The sequence below is a fragment of the Sinocyclocheilus rhinocerous genome, unplaced genomic scaffold (assembly GCF_001515625.1).
Source record: "Sinocyclocheilus rhinocerous isolate Xijiao unplaced genomic scaffold, SAMN03320098_v1.1 scaffold1523, whole genome shotgun sequence".
Classification (NCBI taxonomy): Eukaryota; Metazoa; Chordata; class Actinopteri; order Cypriniformes; family Cyprinidae; genus Sinocyclocheilus; species Sinocyclocheilus rhinocerous.
Window position 1 is genome coordinate 499,284 of NW_015641012.1, and position 13,946 is coordinate 513,229.

The 13,946-nt window shown below is 35.5% G+C and overlaps 1 protein-coding gene across 1 annotated transcript in view; it reads right to left on the reverse strand.

The window, feature by feature from the left end:
- Nucleotides 1-7,153: 7,153 nt before the first annotated feature.
- kcnh1b (potassium voltage-gated channel, subfamily H (eag-related), member 1b) overlaps nt 7,154-13,946 on the reverse strand; it is a 62,507-nt gene continuing 55,714 nt past the window's right edge. Inside the window, exon 11 of the mRNA XM_016569643.1 lies at nt 7,154-8,176. Coding sequence (XP_016425129.1) covers nt 7,322-8,176 — 855 coding nt within the window. The 3' untranslated portion in view covers nt 7,154-7,321. The remainder of the gene's footprint in view (nt 8,177-13,946) is intronic.

Below are 13,946 nucleotides of genomic sequence, written 5' to 3' on the forward strand. Positions count from 1 at the left end.
AACACAAGATTTACCCCCCCCCGAGCCAGTGCCCCCGGCTGGCCCCCCCATTTAAAATGCTGACACGCCACTGGTCCCAAGGACAACTTAACTACAGCTGTGCTAAATTGAATTTGTACAATACCATTTCTGGTAAAAAACTGCTTAAAAATATGTAAAATACAATAGCCCCATGAAATATGTTATCTTGTGAAAACTGGGTTGTCTTTTCTTTTTTAAACATCAGGTTAGTGTGACTAAATATGTTAGCTGACTATATCACAAATTCCTCTTAGAGCACTTGGATTTCAGTAATTCATTTTAATATATATGGTGAGCTTGAAACCTTTGACACAGTAGATGGCTGGTAGCTTAGGAGTCCGCATCTAAAGCGAATAAAACATCTGTTTTACAAAGACAAAGGCAAGGACACACGAGTTGGATGAAAGAGAGCTTAAACTAAATGTATCGTGCTGTATAGCTACAGTATAATGATATATAAATGAACAGTGTCTTGTCTTGTATGTTGAGTTAATCTTCATGTAAGATAAAATAATTTTAAAGTAATTAATTATTATAATGATCATTTATTTGGAAATGATCTTTGTAATAAGCAGGATAATGTATAATCATTAACAGAAAATAAACCCCATTTAGAGTGATTGAAGACCTGTCCTGACTCCTAATCACCCTGATGGGGTTTATTTTGTGATAATGACCTGTTGACTGAATATTATCACTAGAAAATTCCCACCAGAAGTATGACTTCCCTCTGGAGAGAAGAAGTGAATATGAATGTCTGCTTCAGCTGCAGAACTGATTCATATTTTGGTTTTACATTGAGAGTGGAAACTGGCCACTTCCTCTTTTTGAAGTCTTGCAAGTTGAAGTAATTACTAATTTTCCAATTTTACCACACTTTCAATGTCCTTCATGCTAGCATGTGGCATGTTCTGTTATTAATAATTGGCACCTTTGAGTGATATATAACGTACCCAGGTCCAAAATTTACTTTTTGCCACACATACAAGGTAAACTGAGTAAATTTATCATGGGAAAAAAAAAAAAAAAACGTCTTATATACAGTTTGGTATATCAAAAATAAATAAATAAATAATACAATTTAATTAAATAAATAAATAACTGTATGGTTTGGGTTGGTAAGGAATCTGAAGAGATCTAAAGAGTCTCATGATTTCTTCAAATTTCAATACCCAGAAAAATCTAGCTATAATCTAAAAAATAAATAAGTACATTGTTTGTAGGCCACATATGAAATAGAAGCATAAGGTCAACTTCGATTTATTTGTCACCGGGAATCTCTCCATTACTGTGCTAAAACCTCTTTACTTACAGTTCAATGGGCTTCCATGGACTCCTAGACAGAATATTAAGTCCAGTAATATTCAGTACAGCACTTTTCTCAATGCATTTCAAAGCAGCTTTACAGAAAATCATGCATGAATATTTTAAGCCTTAAAAAAGCCCCCAAAGCAGCCAAAGGCGACTGTGGCAAAGAAAAAACTCCACAAGGTAGCGGAAGGAAAAACCTTGCGAGGAAGCAGAGTCAGGATGAGCCCGTCCTCCTCTAACATTACAGTAATTAAAAAATACATGTCATCTACTTACATAGTGTGTAATATAATAATGATTGAATAAAATACATTTAACCAATTAAATTTTTCAATGCAGTATGCTTTAATAAAATATATGTATTTAATTTTCCAATATGCAAGTAAGGCAAAATACAAACTGTAAGGACAAAGATTAAATTGTGAGGATTGACAGCAGTAGTCAGTGAAATCCCTCACTACCTGGCTGCTATAAACTGTAGCTGGTAGGCGTACATTAATTCATAGTCTTTTGAAATCCATTCTAAATGACTGGAATGATGGCAGCGATAGGGCTCGGCAGTAGTAAATGGTTTTTGGAGTCTGTAATGATGCATGCAGTGCTCACTGTCTGGCTGGAGTCAGCTGTGGTTTGCAGTCGTCACTCAGCAGCACAGAAGGAGAGGCAGTGGGATGTGAGGCTAGGCCTGGAATACAGAATCTAGTGACCTTGGGATGGGTATCCGGAGGTGGAAACATGGAAAAACAAACAGACGGTATTCCGATGTGGAAACATAGAAGAAAATGGCCAGGTAATAGTTTACAGCACCAGTCAATAGTTCAGAATATTTATGTTTATATATATATATATATATATATATATATATATATATATATATATATATATATATATATATATATATATATATATATATATATATATATATATATATATATATATATATATATATATATATATTTAAAAGAAGTCTCATATGCTCACCAACCTCATTATAATAACTGTTCTATGTGACTGTATTTTCAGCATCATTACTCCAGTCTTCAGTGTTACATGATCCTTCAGAGATCATTCTAATATGCTGATTTGCTGTTTAATATTTTTTTGGGGGAAACCTTCATAAACTACCATTCATTAATAATAATAATAATAATACATACTTTTCTTTAGCACTGACACATAAAATTGATCAAAAGTGACAGTAAAGACATTCAAAAAGATTTCTATTTCAAATAGATGCTGTTCTTTTGAACTTTCTATTCTTAAAAGATTGCAAGAAAAAAATGTATCACAGTTTCCACAAAAATAATGTGTTCTCAACACTGATTATAATAAGAACCATTATTTATAATTGAGAATGAATTCCAAATGATTCCAGTCCAGTGATACTGATAATGGCTGCTGAAAATTCAGCTTTGCCATCAGAGGAATAAATTACATATTTTTTTTAAAATATATTAAAAACAAAACTGTTCTTTTAAATTGTAACAATATTTCACAATATAACCATTTTACTGTATTTTATTCAAATAAATGCAGCTTTCATGAGAATATAAGCTTTCTTTCAAAAACTTTAAAAAAGTTAAGTTAGTATAGTTACTAAAGAAAATTGAAAAAAAAGATAATTTGAGAACTTTAATAGCCATAAACAATTTTAGTGCTCTCATATGCAGAACATTTTTAATATTGATAACTCTCAGAATAGTTTTATCATGTTATTGGATATGATAACATTAAAGTATTTGGTATTGGTGGACTTGATCTGATATACGCACACTGTTGCTGCTGCTGCAAAACAAGTGTTGGCCTGCTACTGCCAGTACATACATAGACACACTGCTGTGAGCATGTAAGACACGCTGCTGCTGCATGAATAGATAAAACCTATAGCAGATCTAGACAGGTGGAGCTGGGGAGGTGGAGGGTTTCAGAAGAACTCTGAACCAGGACCAGCTTACAGTGAACACTTGAGCCAGGCTATTTAAATGTTGAGCAATCAAGCTCATTGGATGCAGAATCAGCAGAGGCCCATCAGCTTGCGCCGTGTTGTAAATGATGTGATTGCTAGTAGATTGCATGTAAATGACCTACTGTATCAGCCTGCGCCATCTGAGTTTCAAGTTACAGGTTAAAGTTAGCATTAGCATAATCTGATACTAGCTTGTTTAAAATTCTGATTCTGATGGTTCTTTGTGTAATGAATATTAATTGCTCATTTAGTTTACCTGTCAAGGAATTGAATTAAAGGGCTTTAGTTGCGGAGAAAGCATGACGCAGGTGATTAGCATAAGACATCAACTCACACTTTAATCAAATATCTGTCCCAGAATGCTCTGAGGATCAGACAGGCTCTGTGGCCCTAATCAGATTACGGGACCCATCAGAGAAAGTAGACGTCTTTAATTGCGACTGTCTGAAGGAGTCAGAGCAATTATAGCAAAACAAACCCACCAGGACAAACAGTGCAGGATTTTACAGGCTAAGACGAGCTACTGCCCCTTGTGCTGTGATTGATGAGCGTATGTGTTTCAGAAAATATACACTACCATTCAAAGATTTGGGGTCAGTAAAGTTTTTTTTTAAAGATATTAATAATTTTATTCAGCAAGGATGCATTAAATTGATCCAGAATGACAGCAAAGACATTTCAATGCTGTTCTTTTTAACTTTTTCTATTCATCAAATAATGCTGAAAGAAAAAAATGTATCACATTTTCCACAGAGCTATTAAGCAGCACATCTGCTTTCAGCATTAATAATCAGAAATGTTTCTTGAGCAGCAAATCAGTATATTAGAATGATTTCTGAAGATCATGTGACGCTGAAGACTGGAGGAATGATGCTGAAAATACAGCTTAAGAAATAAATGACATTTTAACAGATATTCACATAGAAAACAGCTATTTTCCTTTCATTAAAATATTTCACAAAATTACTGTTTTTGACTGTATTTTTGATCAAATTATTGCAGCCATGAGCATGAGACTTTTTTTTTTCAAAAAACTATTTTTTGTTAACAAAATACTTTACTAAAATTGATTTTAGCAAGTTGAGAATTTTAAGTTAAAATAAATATGCTTTTATGAGAATGCTTTTATGTTATTCATTTTAGTGCTGTTACATCGATTAATCGTGATTAATTGCATCCAAAATAAAAGTTTGTGTTTACATAATATATGTGTGTACTGTGTATATTTATATGTATATGTGATTACACACACATACATGTATATATTTAAACAATATTTACATGTGTGTGTGTGTGTATATATATATATATATATATATATATATTTATGTATTTATATATGATTTATATTATATATATATATATATAATATATATTACATATATATCTTAAATATATACATGTATGTGTACACACACATATATATTATGTAAACACAAACTTTTATGTTGGATGCGATTAATCCCGATTAATCAGTTTTACGGCACTAGATCAACATAGCCAGGACATAATAAAAAATATAAGTACAATTCCTCTCATTTATATTCATTTTAACATAAGAAAAAAACGAAACCAAAGCTCTATTTAAGGCTCATGACCATGACGAATGAGTGACTTCACATGAAATACTTGAAGAAATTAAGACATTCAAAAAATGCATATTTGTGTACAGAGTAAAGTGAACAAATCACAGCAACAAACAAATGATTTTCCCATTGTTCATTTTAGGTTTTCAAACATACATTATTTCATTTAAGGCTACATAAATGTTATTCTGTCTTTATTTATCTGTATTTGCTGTAATTGCAGTCTTCTATAGAAATGCTAAAATGCTTATATATGATCAAACAAGATCAAACAAACTAAAAAAAAAACATTTTTAAATGACTACATTTTCAAGAATTTATTTGAAAAAAAAAAAAGTAAAATCAATCTCCTTGCACATGATAAGTGAGTGTGTGTGTGTGTGCGCGCGTGTAGTCAAGTAAATGGACATATTTAAATAAAAAAAGTTAAATAAGCAGCAATGCATTAACCGTACATATCAATTAGCTGAATAAAACATAAGTAGGGTTTTTATTAACCATATTTTGCACAATTTTCATTCCCAAAGTGGCTGTTCTACACTTTCCCTTTAGATCTATCATACTTTAATAACCAAGTATGTCTATCACTTTAGCTGAAGCTGGATCTTGCAAAAAAAAAAAAAAAGTACAGTATTTGTTAAAAGCTAATGTAAGACAACATTCAAGCTTTGAAACATTTAGCAATTCCATTTCGATTTCTGAATATCTTCAGACTAAAATCAGAGTAAAATAAAAGTACAATCAGTAAGTCCCATCAAGTCAGTTTCACAGTGTACACACTGATTCATTCTGCATACAGGATATACATTGAATCAAACATTAAAGTTGTGCAGTGCAAATTCATCAAAACGTTCAAGCGTTTAACACTTCAACAGTTTGGACAAGCTAAGCTTTCTCCCACAGTTTCTTGGAATTTACATTTACAAAACAAAAAGGACTTAACACTTCATAAAAGGGAATAGATTTTTGGCAAGAATGCTAAAAATCACATGCTAAATAACACTGCTGCTCCTTATTTCATGCTTCATTTGCTCTCATATTACTCCAGACCATGGCATATGCCTCGTTTATACACTTAAACAGCTATCATTATTGCTTATTTGTTAGCTTTGTACATCTGTTAAAAAAGGTACATACAGGACAAAATACACTTTTTGATATTCCCAAATTTAGCACAACCCTTTGTTTCCTTTAAACATATTTTAAAGTTGATCTAAACTAAAAGAGCCAGAGTTATGAAGCTGTTAAAAATCAAAAACAAGTGCAATGTATTTAACATCCACCAAGGATTCACAGACAGGGGGAATTTTGGTTATTTTGCATTTGTCACTATTGCTATATTGCATATTGCCACATTATTAAGAGCACAGCATTTAGTCACATAAACAGGATACAGTATTTTATAGTTAAAAAAGGTTCCAAAATGATGCTGTGAAAAAACTTATATTCATCATACAGTACCCAAACTGTCAGTCATTCCCAAACATACAATAACCAGGTTTAAGATTTTTAGTAAGACTTTTGAAATGTGGCTTCAACAGTATGTTCATGTGCAAGGTGGCAAAATTGGCCTATCCATAAAACAAGAGCTGAAATCATTCATAAATTGTCACATTTTGCTTGAATGACTTACAAATTATCAGACATACGGTATGATTTGACAGTAAAAACAGAAGTGAGAATAAGACAGACGGCAGTTGTACATTTCACAGATACAAATATATGTTAATTTAGATGACCATTAAAAAATGTCAACCATTGTACAAAAATTTGACAATTGATTTTCATTATAGTCCATAATATGGAAGTTCCATATATTCATCCATATATTTATGTGTTGATTATTAAAGTTAAGTGTGTAATTCTCATTCCAATGAAGGCAACAGAATTTGAAAAATAAGTGCCGTTGCACCATATCCCTCTTAAAACTGATGGATTTTTGGTTCCTCAAAGAACTTTTCAGTGAACAGTTCTTAAAAGACCCATTTTTTCTTGGTGTGAAGAACATTTTAATCATCTAAAGAAAGTTGTTCTGCTATAAAGAACCTTCTGTGCAATGGATAGCTTCCATGGATGTTAAACAGATTCTGAGAAATTCAGCATTACCAGTGAGCAAGTGATGTAATGCTACATTTCTCCAAATCTGTTCCCATGAAGAAACAAACTCATCTTGGATGGCCTGAGAGTGAATATATTTTCAGCAAGTTTTCATATTTGGGTGAACTATTCCTTTAAAGGTTATTCATGGAACCACTGATGTCAGTATTTTTAAGAGTGTGTGAGCGCTGCAGCTCAAGGTTGAAAAAAATTACAACACTGGAAAATTTCCCCTCTTCATCTTTAAAGAAAGATACTAGTTGAGGTCAGTTTGGCTTTAACTATAACAGGACCAAAGCCCGTTTTCCCTTCAACCCACCGCATCAGACATCAAACCTACTTAGGAGAACATGTTGTCATCCTTTTCTGAATCTGGAGAGTCTGGCCTTGATATGTTAAACAGGTTTGAAGATCCTGAGGTATTTCTGTCTTTGAGAAGCCGGAGCATCTCAGCGAGCTGGCCTTCCAGCGCACTCATTCTGCCGCTGAGCGAGTGGATGTCTCCTCGCAGCTCCTGCTTCAGCTCCATAAAGCAGGCCTGAAGACTCTGCTCTGGAATGGGGCAAAACACTCGTTTGCCCTTGGCCTGCAAGGGGCTCCGATCCTGAGGGGTTCGAGCGCTACCGTCGCCCATATTGTCGAGCCGCAGATCACTCTTGGTGATGCCGCTGTCGCACGAGTCTGTCTTCTTGAGGGACAGTTGGTCTTGCGACTTAGTCCTTTCTGGAAGCATCTCCATGGACTCGGCTTTGGACACAGAACACCAGGAGAGATCAGACTTGGCTGTGGCATCTTTAAACCGGCCCCAGCCTTTGTTTTTGGGAGGTTCTGCTGACTTGTTTCCTGTACAGTTTCCGTTAGGGGCCACAGGAGCGTGAAGTTTGGGTCGACATGACGTTCTAGACGATGAGGAGGAGGACACAGAGGTAATGGGTGAGGTTGGACTTTCAGTGACTGTGATGACGCTGGTTGTTGCCGTGATCTCGTGCACCACAGTCTCTGCTCTGCCTCTCTCGACATCCTGCTCTCCGTGACTCGCTCGCTCCGCCGCCAGACGGGCCTCCTTCTGCTGACGGAACCGCTGGAAGAGACGCCGCACCGGGTGATCTGCAGGAAGATTCAGAGGCGCTTCGTTCTTCCGTCGCAGCATCTCCTCTTCCTCCCGTTTGACGTCACTTATTTTACGGAAGATGATCTGTGTGATTCAAACAGGAGAGTATATTTATGCATGAGGATGAACTCAGTTTTTAAAGAGCAGATTAAATGATAGCTTTACGTGAAGAAAATTACTTGAAAAACATCCAGACTTTAAGACTTTCAGGTTCGGCATTAAATGCATCATTTGATGACCATAATGCACAAGATGCATCTGAATGTGTTGAATACAACACAAATGAGTTGTATATATATATCCCCCATAAATATCAAAATGAATTTTATTACAGAAATTAAAACTATGCTCATTACAGAAAATGCATTTTAATGAATAAACTAATAGCTAGGATGATAAAAATGAGCAACACAACATTGACCCAGAAATTGTCAGAGCCCTTGGTCACTGTGTTGTGCGTTCACTACTTCTGTCTGAGTTCTTGACCCTTGAGCATCTCAAACGATGAGGAGCGGGTCACATGGTTCATTTTGAAGTGTTGCTAGAGGGGTTAGTCACTGCTATCTTTAGCTTCATGATGCATCAGTATCAGGCATTGTAGAAGTGTGTACTGATTTATGAAAGAACAAATTCCATTTATACAATAAGTTGATAAGTTATTAGCAATCACATGAGCTGAAAATGCCATGTAAACCAATTTTAAAAAATTACTTCATGGCCAGTGTTGGGGGTAACGCATTACAAGTAACATGAGTTAAAATTGCTATCTTCAAGTAGCTAGTAAAGTAACCCATTGTTTTTAAATTTACAAGAAAATATCGTTTTAGTTACTTTTACAAATTCAAGTCACACAAGTTACTTTGTTTTTGTTATTAAAAATTAATAAGCAAGCCCAGCTTAGGCGACAAAAAGTAGTAATGTAAAAGTAACCTAATGCATTACTTTCCATAAAAAGTAACAAAGTAATGTAATTACTTTTTTATGGAATAATGCAATATTGTAATGCATTACTTTCCCCAACACTGTGTGCATTCCTGTCGTTCTGTCAGCTAGTCAGCATTGCCATGAACAGTCTCAAGCACAAATCTTATCCTAAGATGTAATTGAAAAAAATTGAACACGCTTTTTGATTCACGCTTAATCTGCACCACTCACTGGACATTTCACTTCTTTAAAAGTGTCGTGAATCGTGAAGAAGCAACATAGTATCATTTTGGAAAAATGTCACCACAGGCATGTTTTTTTTTTCCCAATAAGCATGGGTTGAAACAAATCAGACACCGCTAAAACATCTTAAAGGAGTCATATGATGCTTTTTTAAAGATCATTATTTTGTGTATTTGGTGTAACAGAATATGTTGACATGCTTTAATGTTCAAAAAACACATTATTTTTAAAATACTGTACATTATTGTAGGTCCTCTATGCCCCGCCTCTCTCAAACACGTCGTTTTCAACAAAGTCCCCTAACATCTGGCTTGTTGACCTCATCATGGTGTCTTTGGTTGAATCTAGCAAAACTCAAGGTCAAGACAAAAGGCATCTATCAGGTTAACTGGTCAATGATAACCAGTCAAACCTGGACCCATTGGGTAGGACTGTGTTTGTTTAATAAGAGTGTTGTTGCAGGATCAACAAAAGATGCTGATCCAGAAACATATCTTACTTGGCAAAGCCTCAGTCCGTTTCGTCAAACACAGAGGGTGTCACATCTCAGTCTACATCCAAGACAAATTTATCTGGGTCTACATTGTGCCTTCAGTTTCTAGACATGATGCTAATTGTCCAAGTCAACATGCAAATGGGAAATGACTGTACTATCCTGCAGATATTTCATGCTGTGTTCATCCAAAATGGTGGACAACAGCTTTTCATCCCCTGGGAGAATTATATTTTTTTACTTTATGAATGAACCTGGAGGCTGAATGAAAACAAGATCCCTGTTTCCCTTCTTTATGTTGAATAGCGCTTCATTTTAGAGCATTTACTTTGATTATTGGTACAATGTAATTCATTACTATCTTGTTATAACTATTAGCTCGTAATGGTGATGTGATAAGATTCATGAGATGTCCTGGTATGCCGAATGTTTACAATTAATAGGTTTTCTTAATTGTTTTCTCATCCTCTTATTGTTGGAGGCACCGACTCCCTTAAAAACACTCCTGTTTCTAATGAAGTTTTTCACAATTGAGAGAGAAGACTATTAAGTTAATTTGTCTAATTTAGATTAGATCGATCATTGAAGGTGGTGGACACTGAATGGAACTGCATTTAAATGCAAAAGAGATGAAAATTAAGCACAGGGCATTTAGAACTGACAAACTATTTTTGCAAACCTAATTACAAGCAATATGTTAATGGACACGGAAGCTGTCCTAATGTGTTAATGATGTTGCTTCATTAATTCATTCCTGTTCGCAGACTGACTCAGCGAGACTTTGTTTGCTTACCAGGTCACATGAGTCTGCTTCCTGATGAAGCCACTTAAATGCATTGTAAGGTGCAAAAATAAATGGATGACTGTTAGATGTGTGGTGGGAGCAGCATTGGACTGGAGGTGGACAATATTCAGGAGTGTAATATTTCTGATGTGTCAAAGACAAAGACAATGAGTTTTGGGGGTTAGAGAGGTTCATAAGTTTATTGCTCGATTCTGAAAACTGTCTGAAAACAACAAACTCATATTTCTTCATGTAGAATCTTGATCAGCCATATGTAGAGAATTACAGAAGTTTGAGATAACATGAAAAACATAACATGCTACATACTGTTGCATGTCTAAGACAGACGTGTGCATCTTATCGATGCAGTCAATAACCCATTGGTTTCAATGAAAAAAACGTTCAAAGTCGGCATGAAACAGAAGTTGCGATTGTGTTTTCTTCCCTATTTTGTGAGTGAAATGTCTTCTCGAATGAGAAAAACTGTAGGCCGGGAATTAATTGGATTGTTGGGTCGTTGTCGTTTTCTATTGCAGCAATCTCATGTGAGTGAATGTCCCTCCCTCGCACCGAGACACATATCATCAGAGAAGAAATGCCATTGCAAGAGGGAGAGGAAGATATTTTGATTAAAAATAATGAGGGCATATGTTTTTGTTTTTTTAAAGGATGTGCATGGATACATCATTTGCAATAAACACTGCAATGTTCCATAAAATAAAATAAGAATAGTTAGTTTGTATATCAAGGTGATTTTAACGTGAATCAATAAGCGCATCATTATTTTTTTGACCATAAGCTATTTTCCTAAAATATATTTAAACTATAGTTGACTAAAGCAGTTACATTTTTGTGTTTTGCGAACAGTCATGTGGATTTGGAATGACATGAATGTGAGTAAATGATCACAGAATTTTCCATTTTGGCTGAACTGTTTCAGACCTTAACAGAAGGTTTACCAGTAATGATTTCAGAAAACTCCCATGAGTTTGGAAATGTATCCGGCTGTAATGTCATCAACGCGCTCTAACACACTTCCATCTTCATTTACTCGCTCAAGTGAAGGTGACTAGTGACCATTTACTGCTCATGATGATCAATAGAGTCACAGGACTTTAAAATTGGCTTCCAATGTCTGTTATTATTTATTAGCATAGAGGTGACAGGAAACAGCTGGATGTCTCAAAGATAAATTACTCCAACCATTCAAGAAATCACTGTGCAGCCCTCAAGTGACATTAGAATTTCATATTTCAGAGCAACACACTATGCCAAAGCAACGTTGGTTATTGAAGTTTTTCAGTGTATCCACTTTATTTTCCCCGTAAGAGCGGGCGCAGTCATTTGTAAATGTAATGCGTCTGGCTTCCGGTCTCATCCGCTTCCAGCTGCACAAAACAGCTCATTTTGCTGCTTGATATTGCAAACTGGCGTTTCTTACCATATTATTATAACATATTATCTTAATTATGAACACACTGGTTTGTAGTGCAAACAGTTTTACCGCTTACTGGACTTCTCGTTCTTTCTCTACAGCGGCTAATGTACCGGAAGTCTCACACATTCACAGAAAACGGCTTACTTCCACGTTGAAAAATAAGGTGGATACTGCTCAGCAGTAAGCTAGTAGTCCATTCTGAACAAATCTTTGATTCAAACTGATCATTTGTGAGATTGCAAGTCTTTTGTGCAATTAATTAAAGTCTCTTTAGAATCATTTGTTTGTGAATCAGACTACACTGATTATGCTAAATGTTTTTGCATGCAGCAAGTAAAGACAATGCTATAGTATAGACATATGAACACTAAATAATATGCTGTAAAAACTGTCTATTTGACCTTTATGTGATGAAGGTGAAGTAATTTGTTGGACATATACTCATTTACCATAAAATTACATGCTTGAGATAGTTTCCAAACCTGCCCATCAGCAGAATCTATTCACAAGGTGAACATGCTTCTGTAATATAATATTTCACAAGCAGCCACTCACCTGAAACTGGTTCAGCAACCTCATTCAGCACTTTTTGTGGGCAAACAAGAGACTATATATTTTCCCCAGGGCTGGATGTGACCTAAATTAACGGTATGAGGCCTTCTGAGAGCCATGTATCACAAAGAAAACAAGACACTGGTGTTACGTGTGCAGAGGGCCAGGTTGAGCTGTGTGGTGTGATTATCATATACAGACAGACACACTTACAGCACAAGCCCGGCCACAGATCGATGATACAAGAGAGACAGACAGGAACAGAAAATGGAGGAGAATGTAAATAAAGGATGAGTCTGTGGGAGATTGAATTAAAATACCAATGAAGATCATGAAAAGACTGACCCGCTTGAACAAATGTAGAAATAAAAGAAAAAAATGTTGTGAAAAGGACAGAATAAATTAAATATTATTATAGTTGCAGGAAAGGTGAATCAAGAGAGATTTGTCTGAATTAAAAGCAGAAAGATCTTAGTAAGCAGCTGTTGGTGAGCGAGCGCTGTGATCAATACCAGCGTCCAGTGCTCTCTGCTGTGTGCCGCCCCGTCCAGAGTCACTGAAGGATACAGGTCTGTCCATTCCAGAACACAATCAAAACCAGCCATCGGTGACAGAGAGCTTTAAGAACGCCATTATGTCACTGTCCGAAAGCTCTGCTGTTGAAGGTTATAGTTCACCATAATGGAACTTTCTGTCTTACTGCCATACGTTTTTTACATTATTATTATTTTTGTGTGTGTGTGTGTGTGTGTGTGTGTGTGTGTGTGTGTGTGTGGAACACAACATGGAGAATTGTTTAAGAATATTCAAACTTTTTTTTAAATTATTATTATTACAATAATGGTTTAGAGATATGCTCTGAAACCCCCTAAGAGACAGAAAGAAATATTAATACATAGACAGATACATATTGATAGACTGGCAGGCAGATAGACTGATATACAGATATATAAACAGACAGAAAAATAGAGAGACAGACAGACAGACAGATCTCATCTACTATCAAATATCTATCTGTCAGTCTCTGTCTGTCTGTCTATCAAAGAGACATTAATAGATAGACAGAATGACAGACAAACAGATATATCTATCATCCATGGTATGTCTGTCTGTCTGTCTGTCTGTCTGTCTGTCTATCTATCTATCTATCTGTCTGTCTGTCTGTCTGTCTATATCTATCTATCTATCTATCTATCTATCTATCTATCTATCTATCTATCTATCTGTCTGTCTGTCTGTCTGTCTGTCTATCATGATAGATAGATAGACAGACAAATAAACAGACAGATGTAATGCTGACATGAGTCATGTGATACGAGCCTTAAATCATTTTTCTTTAAAGCATTCATCACAGAAAGAGAAAGAGAGACAGACAGAGAGCCGGGGAGGGTGGGAGTGAAGGGTGGGGGGGGGTTGATGA